The following is a 17,691-nucleotide window of genomic DNA, read 5'->3' on the forward strand; positions in this document are numbered from 1 at the left end:
AATGTTGGAGGCACAGAAGTCAAGGTTTATGCCTAAGAGGAGAGGTGGAAAGATGACTAAAAACCCAGCAAGCCAACAACAGCAGACAAGTAGTATGCAGATCTTACTGTTCATGATGGTCATGTAATGCAGGGGCTTACAGATGGCCACATAGCGGTCGTAGGACATGGTTGCCAGCAAGTAAAATTCAGATGCACCGAGAAGGAAGACAAAAAATAACTGAGCTGCACAACAGTTATAGGAAATGGTTTTGTCCCCAGTTGCCATAGAAACCAACAATTTAGGGATGCATGTGGAAGTATAGGAAATTTCTAAGAAGGAAAAATTCCGAAGGAAAAAATACATGGGAGTCTTGAGGTGGATATCCAGCAGGGTGAGTGTGATGATGAGCAGATTGCCAGTGACGCTTAGCAAGTAGGTGAGAAGCAGGAAGACAAACAGCACAACTTTCAGTTGGGGATCATCAGTCAAACCTGTCAGGATAAACACTGTCACTTGTGTGTGATTTCCCATTACTCTCTCTACGTTTCCAGGTCTAAATAGAAAAGAAAGAAAAAAAATGATAATCCTAAGGGGAAAATAGTATCGGTAACTAGTATCTAAGGTAAAATTAGGAAAGCAATACTTCCGATAAAGTAAAAACATTTATGTTTTAGAAGGTTATGCCAGGAAAAACAATATTTTGCATTTCAGAGAATTTTGTTTAGTTTGCACTTCTGCCAGAGAATAACCTATATGATGATAGCAATTGTTGACTATTTTTATATAAGAGGGAGTATAAAAAGGAATTAGAAGGACTTTTAAAGCATGGACAAATGCTTCTTCTCTCCTGATTTTAGCAAGAGTTGAGAAAAATGCCTTTCATATTTAATTAAGTGCTTTGCATTCAGAACTAAAATGATATTTGTCATTAAAAGTATATCAGAAAATGGTTTTCTTGGACACACACACACATGCACACACACACACCCCTCACCATCATCAATAAGCAAATTTATATAACCTCACCATTTTACTCAACTAATCAAATTCAAATGCCTGATTCTTTCATGGTAATGAGATATAGTTTCCAATATGTGAAGATGAAATATCATGAATAATATTATTTTCTGTCCTTAGTGGTTATTTCCATCCCATCAAACCCTGATATCAACCTCACTCTTCCCATGTCGTACCTTCAAATAAAATCAGCAGAAATAGTCTGGTAATACTGGTGTATCTCATAAGAAACTGCAGTTTTCCTCTATAAGTTATGATTCTGAAAAATGGAGAAAAAATTAAGATGAGAGTAATGCATATAGAAGCATAAAGAAATATATAAATATGGGTTCAGGAAATCATGAGGTGGAAGAAAGATAAAGATAAACCTTTATGGAAACCTAGAGATGTACAACAGGTTTTTAGAAATAGATTATTGAGCTTAAGGAAAAAATTTTAAAAAAATAAATTAGTAAGAAACATTTAAAAGAAGATTAAAACATTTAAATAGTAATAATACTAAAATTAAAAATATGTAAATTACTGTCTTGCTAAATAAAAATTATAAGAAAATACTTGCCATGAAATTTCTCTCCATCTGCTTCTATGCTTTACATTTTCCATTTTAATATTTATCTAAAATACAGAGTGAAAAGATGAACAATTTGAGGATAGCATGGGACAAAAGAGATGAATAGTATTTGGTAAATTTCAAACAATGAATCACAGAATAGTGCTAATAAAGTTTTAGGAGACATGGATTTCCCTACTAAGGATATTCAAATGTTTGGCTAAAATATAATTAAGTAAATATTGACTATAGATAGTTGTCTCAACTTATGGCATCTCAACAACTGGATTGTTCTGGTTTGCACAGCTAGAAATTGGGCATCAAGTTTGAAAGAGTTTTTTTTCTAAGTTGTCCTCTGAAAAATAACAATTTCTACCAATGATTATAGGACAGTTTACTGTGCTTTTTTTTTAAATAAAGGTATTGATTTTAAGGAAAATTTCTTTCCTTAGTACTTTCATTTCAAACACATAAAATGAATAGGGTTTAGTAATGGGCCAGAGATAAGACAACGTTTTTTGTTTTGAGGATATCAATATAATTACTTCCAATCTCTAAGACATACATTATAATTTCAAAGATATATACATAAATAAAAATAGAGTACAGATAAAAATTGTTTCCAGCTATATCTAGAGGTGTTTGTAGGAGGAGGCTAAGATAAAAAATAAAATCTGTTGTCAAAATAATGTTAATAATGTAGACATATATGGGTGCAAAAGAAAGGATGTTGTTTTTCCTGGACGTTCCTCTTACATTCACATAACTGTGAAGTGATTAATTATAAATATTTCTTATTTACAAAATTACTCCAAAGGCAACAGCTGTAGGAATGTCATATCTAAAACACTTAAATCAGAGTTTTACAATGTCAGATTATTTCTTTGTCCAGCTGCAACAGTTGTACACACCAACTATCCCCAACACATATTGTATAAAAATTAACAAGCTCACATTACAAAACCATTAGAAGTCAAGCTTATGTTAAATATTATGAATATTAGTGAAATTTTAAAAAGGTACATCTTTTCAAAACTAAATTTTCATTGTATCCTGTCTTTTTTCATGATTTCTCTTAAATCAAAATTTGAAGGTTAGAAAAAATAATGTTAAACCATAATGGTAAAAATAAAACAAAATGGGTTAAGACAAATCTGATGGAAATACAGGTTTTAAATTTTAGGCATACCAATTCTTTTCAATCTTTTGAGTCCTAATTAATCTGCCAAAAGCACTTAACAACTCAAACACATTTTTTGAAGATACTAAACATGTATTCTGGCAAGGTATCTCTGTTTCAATATTTAGCTCTTTTATCATCATTTATACCTTTTATCATCATGCCGAAAAGACCGCAGTGATAATTCCATTCTTCTCTGAAGGACTCTCCGTCTATACCACAATCTGTGACTGATTTTCTTATTTATTTATGGCAAATTTTAAATGGCTTTAAAAAGCTTTTCTTTCCAGATTTTTAGACTAAAATATTAAATTTTGCCACTACTACAATTTACTTATTTATGTTTTGAGTGCTTTTCTTAGTATTATTCATAGTGCCATATGAAATTCATCAGCACTTAATCTCATTGAGTATTTATGCTTTCTTTACCTTAAAGGAAAATATCTAAAGATTATGAGGAGTTCCCAGATGATATGAGATCCAAGAACACCATTCTCAAAGGGTCACAAATTTATATATTATACCCAACTCCTCCCCAGGCACTAAATACTCAAAATAATAAGTTATATACTTTTTTCAAAACTGATTTTAACTATGTCTCCAAAGCTTTCAGCACAGACTTCCCTAATGTGTGTTTGTCCTTTCACACAGATGTGTTTTGAAACCCTAAATAGACAGAAAGAAACTAGAAGTCATAAAAGAAAAGACTATTTTAGTTGGTAATAACAAGTGACAATATTAGTTGGAGAATTTATTAATGTGTTATAGAAAAATTGTGCCTGAAATATCTAACATTTTATGGCCATGTAGTCATTTTATTTTTATTCTGAATTCAGTCTTTCCTACAAATCATCTTTACAATCTGATCTAGTAGATCTTAACACGGATTATTTCATAACACCAAAGCATTCTCCACTTCCTCTGTATTAGTGGAATACTTGTCTATGTCTATACCTAGCCTTCCTTGCAACTTGTTGTCGTGATCCTGTGACCAAATTATGAACAAAGGACATAAATGGCGATGTTGTGCAATTTCCTTTGATTGTTCTTTGATAAAAGGGCTTTGCCCTCCTCTTCCTCTCTGCTACTCCCTCGCACTGCTGTGATGCAGATGGGATGGCAAACCATCTGGAACCATAAGTATGAGCAATCACAAAAGGAATACACTGGCCATTCAACAAGAGACAGCACACCCAGGTTCCTGACGCCATTGTTGATCCTATCAACTTAGAAACACAGTGACTTCATGGAAGAATGCCATGCTGTGATATTTGTCTTCTTACACTCTACCAAATCTATGGTATTAATCAAAACCAGAGAAGGGTCTGAACTTTTACCTAGAGTCTAACAGGTTGGCCAACCATCATTTCATAGATACCGGCGGGGAGGCAAGCCTACCAGGCCAGCCACAGAAAACTTTATTACGCATTAGCTAGCTGGAAGAGGAGCTTCATGTTCTCCTCAGTTCTCCTGACTCCTAAATTCTGTTCAGGGAAGGGTCCCAATGGACATTGTTATTTACACAATGCATCTATGTCTAAAACTGAGGAACTCAGGTTACTAAATTCTCAGTCTTGTGAAGAGAAAAGCTGCTTAATTTTGCCCTACTAGAAGACAGCATCTTTAATATACTGCTAAGGGGAAAAATTGGCCAAATCTATTATAAACCATTCTTGAAAACAGAGTGCAGAACAAAAGCTATCACAGCATGTAGAAATGTTTCAGAATTTCCTTCCACCAAATTCACCCCCATTCCTAAACCCTATTATCTTCCACTCTTATAAGTAAATATCCTGACATTCTATCATCATTAAATTAAGATTGTCTCAGAGATGAGGTTATATAATCCCTGAAAGTTCCAGGTTTGACCCCATTCAGGGGACAGTTTTCCCAGCAAAGGAATATATATTCATTCAGGAGAACTGGAGGGAGATTTAGATATTAATATCAATGCATGGCTTTCCCTCACGGATGATTTCCTTCATGGGTTCTGACTCTGTGAAAAATCATCCTGAATATATTGTTCAAATATATATACTCAGGGCCAAGTAGAGACCATGGAGTTCTTCCCCATTAACAAACAGGAAATCTAAAGCATCTTTCTTTGGCAAAGCTGCAGTCCTTGGTGTTACCATCTAATACTTTAAAAAATGATGCAGGAATGGTGATCTACTCCATATACCCATTTAACTCAAATGTTTACCTGTCCTACCACAGACAAATTTCAGAGGGTGACATAAATTCATAGACTGAATTAGATGGTAATGTCAATTGCAACTGAATTTTAAGTTATGGCCCACTTATTGGCTTAAATTAAAACAATCTTGCACTAAATACTGAGTTACTGAATTTTATGGACTAGTAGGGCATAACAGGTAGTTTGCATTACCTTGAAATAATTAACCAGATAAGATAGACCTTCCTCCTGCCTTTAGAGCCATCTCTGGCCTTTCCTCATAATTTTGAACTTGGGCAAGCAAACCACAATTTGGAGGACAAAATATAGCCCACAAGCTGTTTTTGTATAGACTTTCATCTAAGAATAGTTTTTACATTCAGAAGGTCAGAGGAGTAAGGAAGGGGAGGTGAGGGATTGGGGTTAATAAGAGAAAGAAGCAAGTTTGTAATGTTAAGATAACTTTTTAAAAAATGGAATCAGAAAATCAGAACTTCTCAGGCAAAGTATTTTTAAATACACATTAAGAAAAATATACAATTTTATTTTACTAATAGACATATTTCAATTTTCTCTTTTCAAATACCCATCAATACCCAATAAATAACCATAAATGATATGCTTGCATGAAGATATTTCCCTACCATTCTGTTCCAAAATACATGGTATTTTAATCATGAAAAAGTACGCAGTTTTCAAAAACTGTGCAAGAAGCTAAAGAAATTTAGAAATTTACTGCTTGAAATTTTTGCCATGGCATTTTTGTTACTGAAGAGTATATAAGCTCATTAATTAAGAAAATGCTCATTCACCCATTGGAAAACTTAGCCTTATTTTAACCTCTATTAAAATATTCTAAATAAAGACTTTCTGTGCACTTTAAAAAATATTAGTATAAAAATAAAAGTTTAGGCAGCAGATTAACATTAGAGGATACAGAAATGTAGTAACTCAATATCAAAAACAAATTCAAATAGAAGAATAATTATTGTGATTTTCACTTTTTTTCAATTTGATTTTTTTTCTTTCTAAAAATTTTTTACTTAAATCCAAGTTAGTCTACATATAGTGTAATAATGGTTTCAGGAGTAGAATTTAGTGATTCATCACTTGCATGTAACAGCCAGTGCTCATCCCAACAAGTGCCCTCCTTAATGCCCATCACCCACTTAGCCCACCCCCCACCCAACACCCCTTTAGCAACCTCCATTTATTCCCTGTACTTAAGAGTCCCTTACGGTTTTTCTTCCTCTCTGTTTTTATCTTGTTTTGATTTTCACTTGTTTTGATGTGATCAGCATGCACTGTAAGTCATCAGTTTTGAACTATGATGGTCCTTCTAGCTAAGTACCAAGATCAAATAGGCTTGGAATAAGACTTTCAATAGTTTATCACATAAGTAAACTGATATTTGCAAATGTAATAATATGTGTTTCATCAAATTGAGTCTAATAGTGGTCCCATTAATATTAAAATTAATATAATCATAAAGTTATATTATAAAATATATTAATTCTTTAGCTTAATTTCCTTGCTTAATTTCTATTTTTTTATTGAAATGATTAAATATTCTATACTGTAATAATTGTATAATTTATAAACTAATAAATATACATATACTCTGAAATTCAAGTGTTTTTGTGTTTTATTTTTTACTGACAGAGTGTATAAGAAAGAGTACTAATAATAATAAGCAAAAGAAATTTATAAATTGACTGTTTGAAATGATTGCCATGACCTCTGTTTACAAAAACAAACAAAATCCACATTATTTAAGGACATATTATTAGTGATTCAGTCTATTTAATAGTTATAGGTTGATTCCCATTTTTTTATTTTGCCTTGAGTCAGTGATAATTTGTGGGTTTCTAGAAATATGTGCTTCTCAGCTAAGTTTTAAAAATCTATTGGTGGTACATTAACTCTATATAGAATATATATAAAACTGACTCTCTGAATTCTAGAACAGCAGAAAGGAACATGGAACTCTTAAAGTCTAATTTTGTCTCCCTCTGAGCGAATTTTAAAGGAAATAGATAGGGGCACTGGGGTGGCTCAGTTGGTTGAGCATCCAACTTCAGCTCAGGTTATGATCCATTGGTTTGTGGGTTTGAGCTTCATGTTGGCCTCTGTGCTTGCTTGCCTAGAGCCTGGAGGCTGCTTCGGATTCTGTGTGCCCTTCTCTCTCTGCCCCTCCCTCATTCACACTGTATATCTATCTCACAATAAATAAATAAATAAATAAATAAATAAATGTAAAAGGAAATTTTAAAAAATGAATAAAACAAAATAAAAGGAGTAGATTAAAGGACCAAATAGAAAGGCAAATAATGTTGGCCCAAATAAAGGACAGATAATGGAAAGAATTAGGCTTTGGAGTTTAGGTTAGGCAGACCACTATGAATATTATGTCAAAAAAATATGTTTGTATTTTGAAACAAACATTGAAGAGTTCTGTGAAACACTCCCCCTTTCCTGCTTTATTTTACTCATAACCTCAGTAACACCACTAAAATGGTTCACTTAACTGAGAAAATCTCGATCTTGTTGAGCATGTGCTTAAAAGCATCATGCACTTGTTTGTTCCTCAGAGTATAAATGAAGGGATTCAACATGGGGGCAACAGAAGTACTGAGCAAGGCTATCCCTTTATTTAAAGACACTCTCTCCTTTGTGGAGGGCTTCACATACATGAAGATGCAGCTGCCATAAGAAATGGAAACAACCACCATGTGAGAAGAACATGTAGAAAAGGCTTTCTTCCTCTGTTGAGAAGGTATCTTCAGAATAGTCCTGATGATGTTTGCATAGGAGAGAATCACTAATACCAGTGTCACCAGGAGTGTCAAAATGGCTGAGAGAAATGCCATTAACTCTATCACAGCTGTGTCTGTGCAAGAGAGCTGTAATATAGGAGAAAAATCACAGAAGAAATGGTCTACAGTGTTGGCCGCACAGAAGTCTAGCTGGAGACCCACAAGGAGTGGTGGGACAATGACTACAAAACCGGCCACCCATGAAGCAAAGACCAACACGTTGCAGACTCTGTTACTCATGATGGTGGTGTAATGCAAGGGTTTGCAGATGGCTACATAGCGGTCATAAGACATGGCAGCCAGAAGAAAAAATTCAATTGCACCCAAGACAGTAGTAAAAAACAGCTGTGTTGCACAGCTGTTGTAAGAAATGGTCTTGTCACCTGTTGCCAAACTGACAAGAAATTTGGGGATACACACAGTTGTGAATGAGACTTCTAAAAATGAGAAAGTCCTGAGGAAGAAATACATGGGTGTCTTCAGATGAGAATCCAGAAGGGTGAGGGTGATTATGGTTAGATTCCCAGTGACGCTCAACATGTAGGTGAAAAAAAGGAGAAGAAAAATAATCACTTGTAATTGTGGGTTTTCGGTCAGTCCAAGAAGAATGAAGGTTGTTACTGTGGTGTGGTTTCTCATGACGGACTTCTACCAATAAAATAATAAGAAAATAAGGAATAAGAAAAAATGAGAATTAAAGAGGATAAGGCTGTACGAGACACCTATTATCTTGAGATCATACACATGTGGCTACCGAGACCCAACCTTCATCGATATTCTGCTAGTCAGCAGTAACAGCCTCTAAAAATTCACTCATATAATTTGTACTCAAAACTTCACTAACTCAGAGCAACTCTCTGGGTTTCTCTTCTAGTGTCATAAATTAGGCATTCCAAAAAGATAATATATAGCATTTACAAAGAAATATGAAAAAATAAACAAAGAAAGAAACAGAAAAACTGTCATATTTTAACTTGCATCTTCTGTAGTTGCAATTTTTTCCAATCTACTTAGTTTACATTAAATTAGTTACACCATCAAGTGACTCATTCTTCTTTGCTAAACATGTCTCTTTCTCTATTTATTACTTGTTATGATAGTATTCTGTAAGTTAGATATCAGCTGAGGACTCCTGGCCTTTAAAAAACATAAACTTGGTTTAAACATCTGAGGCTCATTACAGCGAGGATTCAGTACTTTCACCAAACATTTGCAATCTCTTCAAGTTTGAAATTCCCATGACCACTTTAGGTCTGCTTTCTCATTTTTCCTTTGGATTTACTTTCATCTCACCTGCCCTGTTTATTCTCCTTTGTGTGCTATGAACTCAAGCAGACAGGAAGTATATCCTCAAGCATAATGATTGTATTATTTATGTAGCATGCCTTATTTAGCTTTTGTAATAACAGAGGAGGGTTCAGGAAACAATCCATAAATTTTTTTTTGTCTACTCATGCCTAGTAATTTGTTTTAGTGTCATTGCTCTGCATGGCTTCCCCTGTTGCCATGGTAGCCTCTTCACTTCTTTCTTACTCATGTCTCCCCTCTCTCATTCTCTTGTTTTATGCTTAGTACATTAAAATATGGAATTATGTTGGGGCTCTTGTGTGGCTCAGTCAGTTAAAGTGTCCATTCTTGGTTTGGGATCAGGTCATGATCTCACCGTTTTGTAGGTGTGAGCCCCGCATCAGGCTCTATACTGATCTTGTGGAGCTTGCTTGGGATTCTGTGTCTCCCTCTCTCTCTCTCCCTCCTCCACTTGTGCTGTCTCTGTCTTCTCAAAATAAACAAGTGAACTTAAAAAATTACATAGAATTATGTTACCTTTTCATTTTTTTAAATTTTCCATATTTTTCCAGACTATGGCTACATCCTCATGTTTATCATCATAAAACTATCACCAAATTTTTCTACAGCATGACCATATTTCTTAAGAAGAGTATAATGTCATATGTTACATTGCATTTTAAACTTTTTACACTTCGGAGCCCCTGGGTGGCTCAGTTATTTAGCATCTGGCTGGCTCAGGTCATGACCTCACAGTTTGTGGGTTGCCCCACATGGGCTTGAGACTCTCTCTCTCTCTCTTTCTCCACCCTTCCATGACCCATACTTCCTCTCTTTCTCAAAATAAATAAATACACTTAAAAAATAAACTTTTTACACTTCATACATTCCAGGTCAGTTAAAAAATGTACAAATACTTCTAATGGTTATAAATAATTACAATACGTTAAGATTTTGTTTTCTTTTTTCCTCTTTTACTTTATTCCTTTCTTACTTGTTTTTGTCTTTCCCCAGACTCCTCAATGTTTCATTTTTTCTAAAAATGTCTACACTCTGGCCATTTAAGTCATAAGCATAGGAAAATGTCAATTAGCAGAGGATGAATTATATAAGGTACCAAATTATAAAGACAGAAGTGAATCATACATTCATATCACCAGGCTAAATTTAAATTACAAAATTACAACCCCCAACTCCCAAACAAATTATTGTAAACTACATGACATCATCATTTTCCTTTAATTTTATATAAAATACTTGCTGAATGGCAGTAGAATAGTCATTATTTCTAATCACGTTTATAGTGTTAGGGACTTCTGTACCTACTTTGGTAATTTTTAGGTATGAGAGAAGAGATTCCTTTGGGATATGAAAACTGGATAATTCACGAAATGTTTAAATTCTATTGAATTCAATAAGAGGAAGTTTCTCAAGTTCAAGGCAAATTCCTTTTTCTAGTGTCGTATTTTATGATATTCACATTGACTTTGCATATGAAAGGCACATGTAATTATAATTATCTGAGAACAACCATTTATTTAATAAAATTCATTTCTGAGATTCTGTTGAAGCTTATGAAGTGTATCTGTTTAAAGCTTGATTCCTACAAAATGAAGGTTCAAAGATTTATTATTAAGACAACTCAACCAAGTTTAAAAAATAGTTTTAACATCATGCCATATATTTCAATGACTTACAAATAAATCAACTTTTTTGTCCAGCGTCACGCAACTAACATAACTAAAGTACATGTTTTTTCCAAACCTTATTGTTGTTAGTAGCAATTTCATTCCAAATTGTCTTCTTTTGATTTAAGTCCCAAAACAGAGGCAATTTCTGAAAGTTGCATATCAATTATATTTTTATATTGCTTTATCATACTTTATCTTGTTTTCTCATCCAAAATAATTGACCCCAGCATCTCACACTCAAGGCATGTGAACTCAAAGATTTTTATGATCACAAGAAATTTATCTAATTTCATTTCTTCTTATTATTTCTTTAAAGAACCAGATCTCCAATTTATATTATATTAAATTTGGGGCACTTTTTTGCATTACATATAAAATAAATACATTTTCATAAGATATTTAAAATGGAGTGGTAAAAAGGGAAGGTTTCAGTCTCATTGTTTCCTTTGGAATGTGTCTGGCCTACATGAGAAGGACTGTTGCTTCTTCTGTAGATTTTAAGATAGCGGACTCTGCCATTGTTCTCAAGAGGATTTACTGATGAAACAATTTTTCGAAAGATGAAAACATTTCCCTGGAGACCATTGTAAAAATACATTAAAGATAAGTGAGCAATTTATGAAGTGGAGGAAACTCTATGACCCATAAACTCAAGTTTAAAGAGAAGACAAAATCGTTTTGAGGCAGCTATATGTTGTAAGCCATAAGGAGTTTTAGGAACTTGTAGCTTACATATCCATGACAAATACACATTCTAAACAAGGAAAATGAAACTCCCCAATCCATATTGTGCAAAGACTTTAAGGGAATTATTGCTAAAAACTTGAATCCTGGTTCAATAGGGGCTTATTCTTACCTAAATTAAACCTCTCAAGACTATCCTCTTGAGTGACAGCTTTAGAGACTTAATGAGTTTTAGGATTTGAAAGCAAGACATGTCATCATTGACAAAAGAAATGTTAAATGTATGATCTTATCCTGGGAGGATCAAAATCATAGAAATCCAGATTGAAAGGAAATGAGTTTCTCAAGACAGAAAATAAGAATCTAATATTTGCACCTGCTAGCTAAGTGCCTTCATCTAATCTGCAGGAAATTTGGTTGATTCTACATAAAATTTTATTTCAATTCATTTTACCTTTCTTTATTTTTACTGTTAAGCACTTAAACCAATATTTTCTATTATAACAGATAAACTTTACAATCATCACAATATTGCATATTAGATATTTAAAGATATTTCAATGAAGTAAAAATGTATGTACAGAATATGCCATTATTATACTGTCTAGCTTGGTCACTTTTCACAAAATTAACATACTCACATAGGTGGTACTCAGATAAAGAAGTAGAATGTTACATTCTAGAATGTTACCGAGAATGTGACAAAATCCTCACTTTTATTCTTTTTCTGGTCATTATCCCTCTCATGGCTTAGCCACTATCCTTTCTTTTAATGAACCAGATCATTTTTTTTGCCAGATTTATCACAATGAAAAGTTATTTCCCGGAAATTTAAAGTGAAATATGCACCACAGATGACAGAGATTATGGTTGTAGGGTGGGATGTGGATACTCTATTCGATGCCACCATTCAGGGATGGACTTTTAAGGCTCTTCCCTCTTCAACATATATCTGCAGTAGACAGAGGAAGACAGTCCGGTAAATAATCACAGAGGAGGTTTTTATTACTAAGCTTGGAGGAAATTTTTGTGATTTCCATTTATTTTCCATTGAGAAGAACCAAGTTATATAGACACACCAAGATGCAAAATGTCTAGGTGTCTAATCTTGATGTATGTCCAGTAGGAAACGTTTTCTGATTAAACATAGTGTCTGCTACAGTTGCTAAAATCCTAATCGAGTCTAACATTGCCTTCCACTTGGTCTAAATAGTCGCCTCTAATAAACCTCTAAGATCTTTGCTTCCTTTCCTTATCCAATCTATTTTCTGTAGAGAAGATAAAAATATGTTTTCTCTGGTTATGCTACTTCTTTGCTAAAATTATGTCCTAAAACCTAATTACATTGTAGATAAGTTGCCAACAAGAATCCTTTTTGATAAGCTTGGCTAGGAGTTTATTAATTTTATTAATTTTTTCAAAGAATCAGCTCTTAGTTTTGTTGATCTATTCTGCTTTTTTTGTTACTGTTATTTGTTTGTCTCTATATCACTTATTTTTTTCTCTAATCTTCATTATTTCCCTTCTGTTGGATTTAGGCTTTATTTTCTGTTCTTTTTCTAGCTTCTTTAGGTGTAAGGTTAAGTTGTGTATTTGAGACTTTTCTTGATTCTTGAGTTAAGTCCGTATTGCTATATACTTCCCTCTAAGAACTGCCTTTGCTGCATCCCAAATGTTTTGAACTGAAATGACACCATTTTTGAATAAAGCAATTGTTCATGATTTTGAAAGGAGGGAAAATTCTCTTGCATTTTTTAATGTAAACATAAAAGTAATAGGCTTGCTAAACATATTATAATATACTGTTCCACTGTATGTCTAGGAAGTTGAGTAGTAAGAGAAAAACTAGGTCTGATTTGATAACATTCTTACTTGTGGGGATAATGGTCTGCTTTTGACTCAAATAACTGTAGCCATTATAATATGGTTAATTTCCTCGGGAATTGTCCCTCAGGTTTGGGAGAATGCATGTAAGCACTAGGAGGATGTTATTATACTTTGTCACTAATAGCTAGAACCTCTAGATCCTTAAATATTCCCTGGATAAACTGTTATCATATTCTCTCTGATGAATTTTCATTAATTCATGAGTTTTTATTTTTATGTATAGTTTCCACACTTTTTATCTTACTTAAAATTCCTAATATGTCTTGAAGGCTTAGCTTTGGATCCATCTTTTTTTTAACATATTTTTTTATAAATCTCCCTTGGCTGCCCTAAGCAGTCATATTTACCTTTAAATTTATGGCACATTATACATTGCTATATCCATGCAGAAATTCTGTCTCCTCAGTATGTTGGTAAATCACAATAGATAGGGACACTCATTTATACTTCTTTGACTCCTCAGTGTATAACAATGCATTCTCCATGGATCTATTAAATTGTTTAATAAATGTTTTATATTGAGAAGTCCTTAAAAAGGCATCAATGAAGTCATCAAACAAGAAACTTGTCCTCAAGGGATGAAATGTTTATACCTAGGAGTTTTCATGACATTTAGGTTAATGAGACCTTATATAATTTTCAACCACATAATCAACTCCATTTGAATTGGCTAAGCTCTTGATTACCATATAATTTGGATGTAGTCAGTATTACTGCAAGTGCCTAAACACTTGCCAAGTGACTGATCATTTGAGTAAAATTGACTACAGTTTCTCCTAGGTCTTTTCTTAGGTAGAGGTAAATTAGAACTTGGCTGTAACTCATTCTATACATCAGGTAAGAAGCCAAGAGCTAAATACAAGTCATTGTCTCATCTGGAAAAAAAATCCAATCTTAATGGTAAATATTTATATTTATGTTCTTCCCTTACTGTCTTACCTCTTTTCTTCTTTCTTCCCTTTTTCATTATCCTTATTTCTGAACTCTTATTCACTTTAATTTGCCTTTCAATTTGTGATTCTCTTCCTGTTTTCAGAACTATAACAAGATGAAACACAATCTGTTTAATTCTGTTCAAGTCAGGTTTACTATGCAATCAGATAAATTTAATGATTGGCGTAGGATATGGTAAAATGGAGAGTTTGAATAAAGACAAAACAGACTACACTGACTTATAGAAATAAAAATCAGATAGGACAAAGATAGAGTGTTGATTATCTGAGTAGAGGTGGCAAAGGCCAAACCACTGAAGAGCTCTGGTTGTCCTAATGACTTACTTTCTGCATTATCTTAAACCTGAAGCTGGATTTCTGTTTTCATCCATAAGTACTTATATATCTATAATCTTGCTTTTCTTTTGCACTCACAGTCAGTTCTTTGAGGCAATGAAATTTACATAAACATCAGGTGAGTATAAGTAGTGCTTACATATTGAGAAAAGAGGAAAGAATTGTTTTCACATACATGTCCATTTCTTCATCTCATTGCCATAAACATACCTAACTCAAAATATAGAGATAATTTATAAGATAGTTTTTATTTCATCAAGTTTGTAGAAAATAATTAACTTTCCTCAAAAGCTAAGTAAGAGCTTTTAGTAGAGTTGATCTTACATTAAGCATTTCAAACAATGTCCCATTAGTATATATAATCAATAGCAAATATTAATATTTTGACATTGTTATCTGAATATTTTACAATTGGTAACTTTACATATTTTTTCTTGATATTTTTACCAGAACAGAAGAATAACAGGAGGTAATGATGAAAAACCATACTACCGTGACAGTATTTATCTTAGCGGGATTAACCCAGGACCCAAAAGTGAAGATTGTACTGTTCATCTTCCTGCTTCTCACCTACTTGCTAAGCATCTCAGGCAACTTAATTATCATTACCCTCACTTTGCTGGATTCTCATCTCAAGACCCCTATGTATTTCTTTCTTCGAAATTTTTCCTTCTTAGAAATTTCTTATACCACTGTCTGTATCCCCAAATTGCTTGTAAGCATGGCAACTGGAGACAAAACCATTACCTATAACTGTTGTGCAGCTCAGTTATTTTTTGCCTTCCTTCTTGGGGCATCTGAATTTTATCTCCTGGCTGTCATGTCTTATGATCGATACGTCGCCATCTGTAAGCCCCTGCATTATACAACCATCATGAGCAGCAAAATCTGTATTCTGCTGGTCCTCAGCTCTTGGATCGCTGGTTTCCTCATCATTTTTCCAGGACTCATTTTAGGCTTAAGCCTTGACTTCTGTGACTCCAATATCATTGATCATTTCTACTGCGACACTGCTCCCCTCCTGCAGATCTCCTGCACGGATACACATGGGCTGGAAATGATGAGTTTCATCTTAGCTTTGGTGACTCTGCTGGTCACCTTGTCATTAGTGATTGTGTCATACACCTATATTGCCCGGACAATTTTAAAAATCCCTTCTGCCATCCAGAGAAAAAAGGCTTTCTCCACGTGTTCTTCTCACATGATTGTCATCTCCCTCTCCTATGGCAGCTGCATCTTCATGTACATAAAACCCTCCGCCAAACAGAGGATATCCTTAACGAAGGCAGTGGCAGTTCTCAATACCTCGGTCGCACCACTTCTGAATCCCTTTATTTACACTCTAAGGAACCAGCAGGTGAAGCAAGCGTTTAAGAACTTGCTACAAAGAACTCTGTCTTTATCCAAGTAGAATCATTATGAGACTTATAAGCAAGCAGATTTATAAGACGAATTGCAAAGGAAGTGTTTACATTGGGTCCCAACGTCACTATAGCCTCATCCAAAATATAATTATGCTTGTTCTTTCACTTCTTTCTGAAGTATCATGATATTTACATTGGCTTCTTTCTTCTTAATAATGCCTACTTCAAGATACTGAAACTTTATTTTTCTGTTTCAGTATAAGCATTCTCAAATTTGACCTTTTCCTCTCCTCTTCTTCCATTTAATTGTAGCAAATATATGAAAGATTTAATCAACTTTATGCATGAGGTCATGGAGACCTCATTATTTCCATGTTTGTGCAGTATATTTTGTTCTTATATTTGATTTTCTGTAAAATCTTGATCGGTTCAAAACTATTAAATGATGTGTCGTTTTTGAGATTCCTCCTTTGTTTGACTTTTTATGTCTTGATACACATTCTCTACTGTTTTAAAATAAATATATTTTTAAATTGAAAGTTGAGATTAAAATGTCAATCTGAGCATTGAAAAGAAAACCCACTAGGCTAATGTAATAAAAATATGATATAGTTGTTTTCTACTATATTTTATTCTACATAAGTAAATAAGAAAATAAATATTGACTCATATGAGTGTACTAAATCTGGGTAACTTTCATTAAGAATAAAATGCTGCCAAGAGAGATCACATGTGATACTTTAACAGCTCTTCCTTATTTATGTTATAACTGTTTTCCTTAGAATCTACATCTATAATGTAAAAATAACCAGTTATTTTATTTTCAGATGTTTTTAAGGCTAATTTGAAAGTATAAAATAAGTGTAAATATACTATCCAAATTAAAAAAACAACACTTGTAGCATAAATTATTCTGATTTTGTCTTGTAAATAAAATGAACTTCAAGGAGGTACAGTAAGTTACTCCTGGCCACATGTCTAGTAAGAAAGATAGAGTTCAAATTCATTTCTGTTTCATTCCAGAGGCTATGTCTGTGGTACCAGCACTCTGCAATCAGTTTATGGCACAGCGTGGTTTACGTGTATACCAAAGGGATGATGGCTTCAGTTCTGGGGATGGGTGTAGAGGTGCAATAGGAGACCCTCAGGCTGGTTACATGGGTTACATTGGCTGGTGTGGTAGTTTACTGTAGTGCCTTGTCCTTCTATATATGTGATATGCCCCCAAAACATCTAGAAAGCTTTGTGATATAGCAACTATGTACTTGTAGGATGCTTCTTCCAGTTTTGCCATATGACCTGCTATTGAGTTAAGAGTCAAATAGTCTTGAAATAGATCATTGTTTTTGTATGTCCAAGATAACCTCTGTTTCTCCCTCTTGGTTTCTTTCTGTTGCTGTCTCTCTCACACACATACATGCATAAACATACACATTTATCTCTATATCTACCTCAATAATTTGGATTTTTTTTCTTTTGGTAGAATGATTCCCATAGATGGTATGTAGGTCTATAAATCACTGTTAGCCAATCAAGGCATCGGATTCCCTGATTAGTTCAAGGTTACAGTTCTATCCTGGGTTTTACAAATGACCATATTCTCTCTACAAACAATTAGTGTTGGGCATGAGACCAAAGTCATTTCAGTAAAATACAATTTAATACATTTTTGTAAATGTTAGAGAAAATATTCTTTTTTTAATTTTTTTAATGTTTTATTTATTTTTGATACAGAGAGAGACAAAACATGAGAGGGGGAGGGGCAGAG

At 33.7% G+C, this 17,691-nt stretch overlaps 3 protein-coding genes across 3 annotated transcripts in view; 1 reads left to right on the forward strand and 2 right to left on the reverse strand.

The window, feature by feature from the left end:
- The window catches only part of LOC115304548 (olfactory receptor 6C74-like), a 1,198-nt gene extending 685 nt beyond the window's left edge, over window positions 1–513 (reverse strand). Inside the window, exon 1 of the mRNA XM_029954769.1 lies at window positions 33–513. Coding sequence (XP_029810629.1) covers window positions 33–513 — 481 coding nt within the window. The remainder of the gene's footprint in view (window positions 1–32) is intronic.
- Window positions 514–7,424: 6,911 nt separating this feature from the next.
- On the reverse strand, window positions 7,425–8,360 carry LOC115304546 (olfactory receptor 6C74). Its single transcript, XM_029954768.1, has one exon. The coding sequence runs from the start codon at window positions 8,358–8,360 to the stop codon at window positions 7,425–7,427; it is 936 nt and encodes a 311-aa protein (XP_029810628.1).
- A 6,674-nt stretch (window positions 8,361–15,034) lies between these two features.
- LOC115304578 (olfactory receptor 6C74-like) lies at window positions 15,035–15,970 on the forward strand. The gene has a single exon (XM_029954792.1). It carries the CDS (start codon window positions 15,035–15,037, stop codon window positions 15,968–15,970), a length of 936 nt encoding a protein of 311 aa, XP_029810652.1.
- Window positions 15,971–17,691: the final 1,721 nt, after the last annotated feature.

The sequence above is a fragment of the Suricata suricatta genome, chromosome 10 (assembly GCF_006229205.1).
Source record: "Suricata suricatta isolate VVHF042 chromosome 10, meerkat_22Aug2017_6uvM2_HiC, whole genome shotgun sequence".
NCBI classification, from domain to species: Eukaryota; Metazoa; Chordata; class Mammalia; order Carnivora; family Herpestidae; genus Suricata; species Suricata suricatta.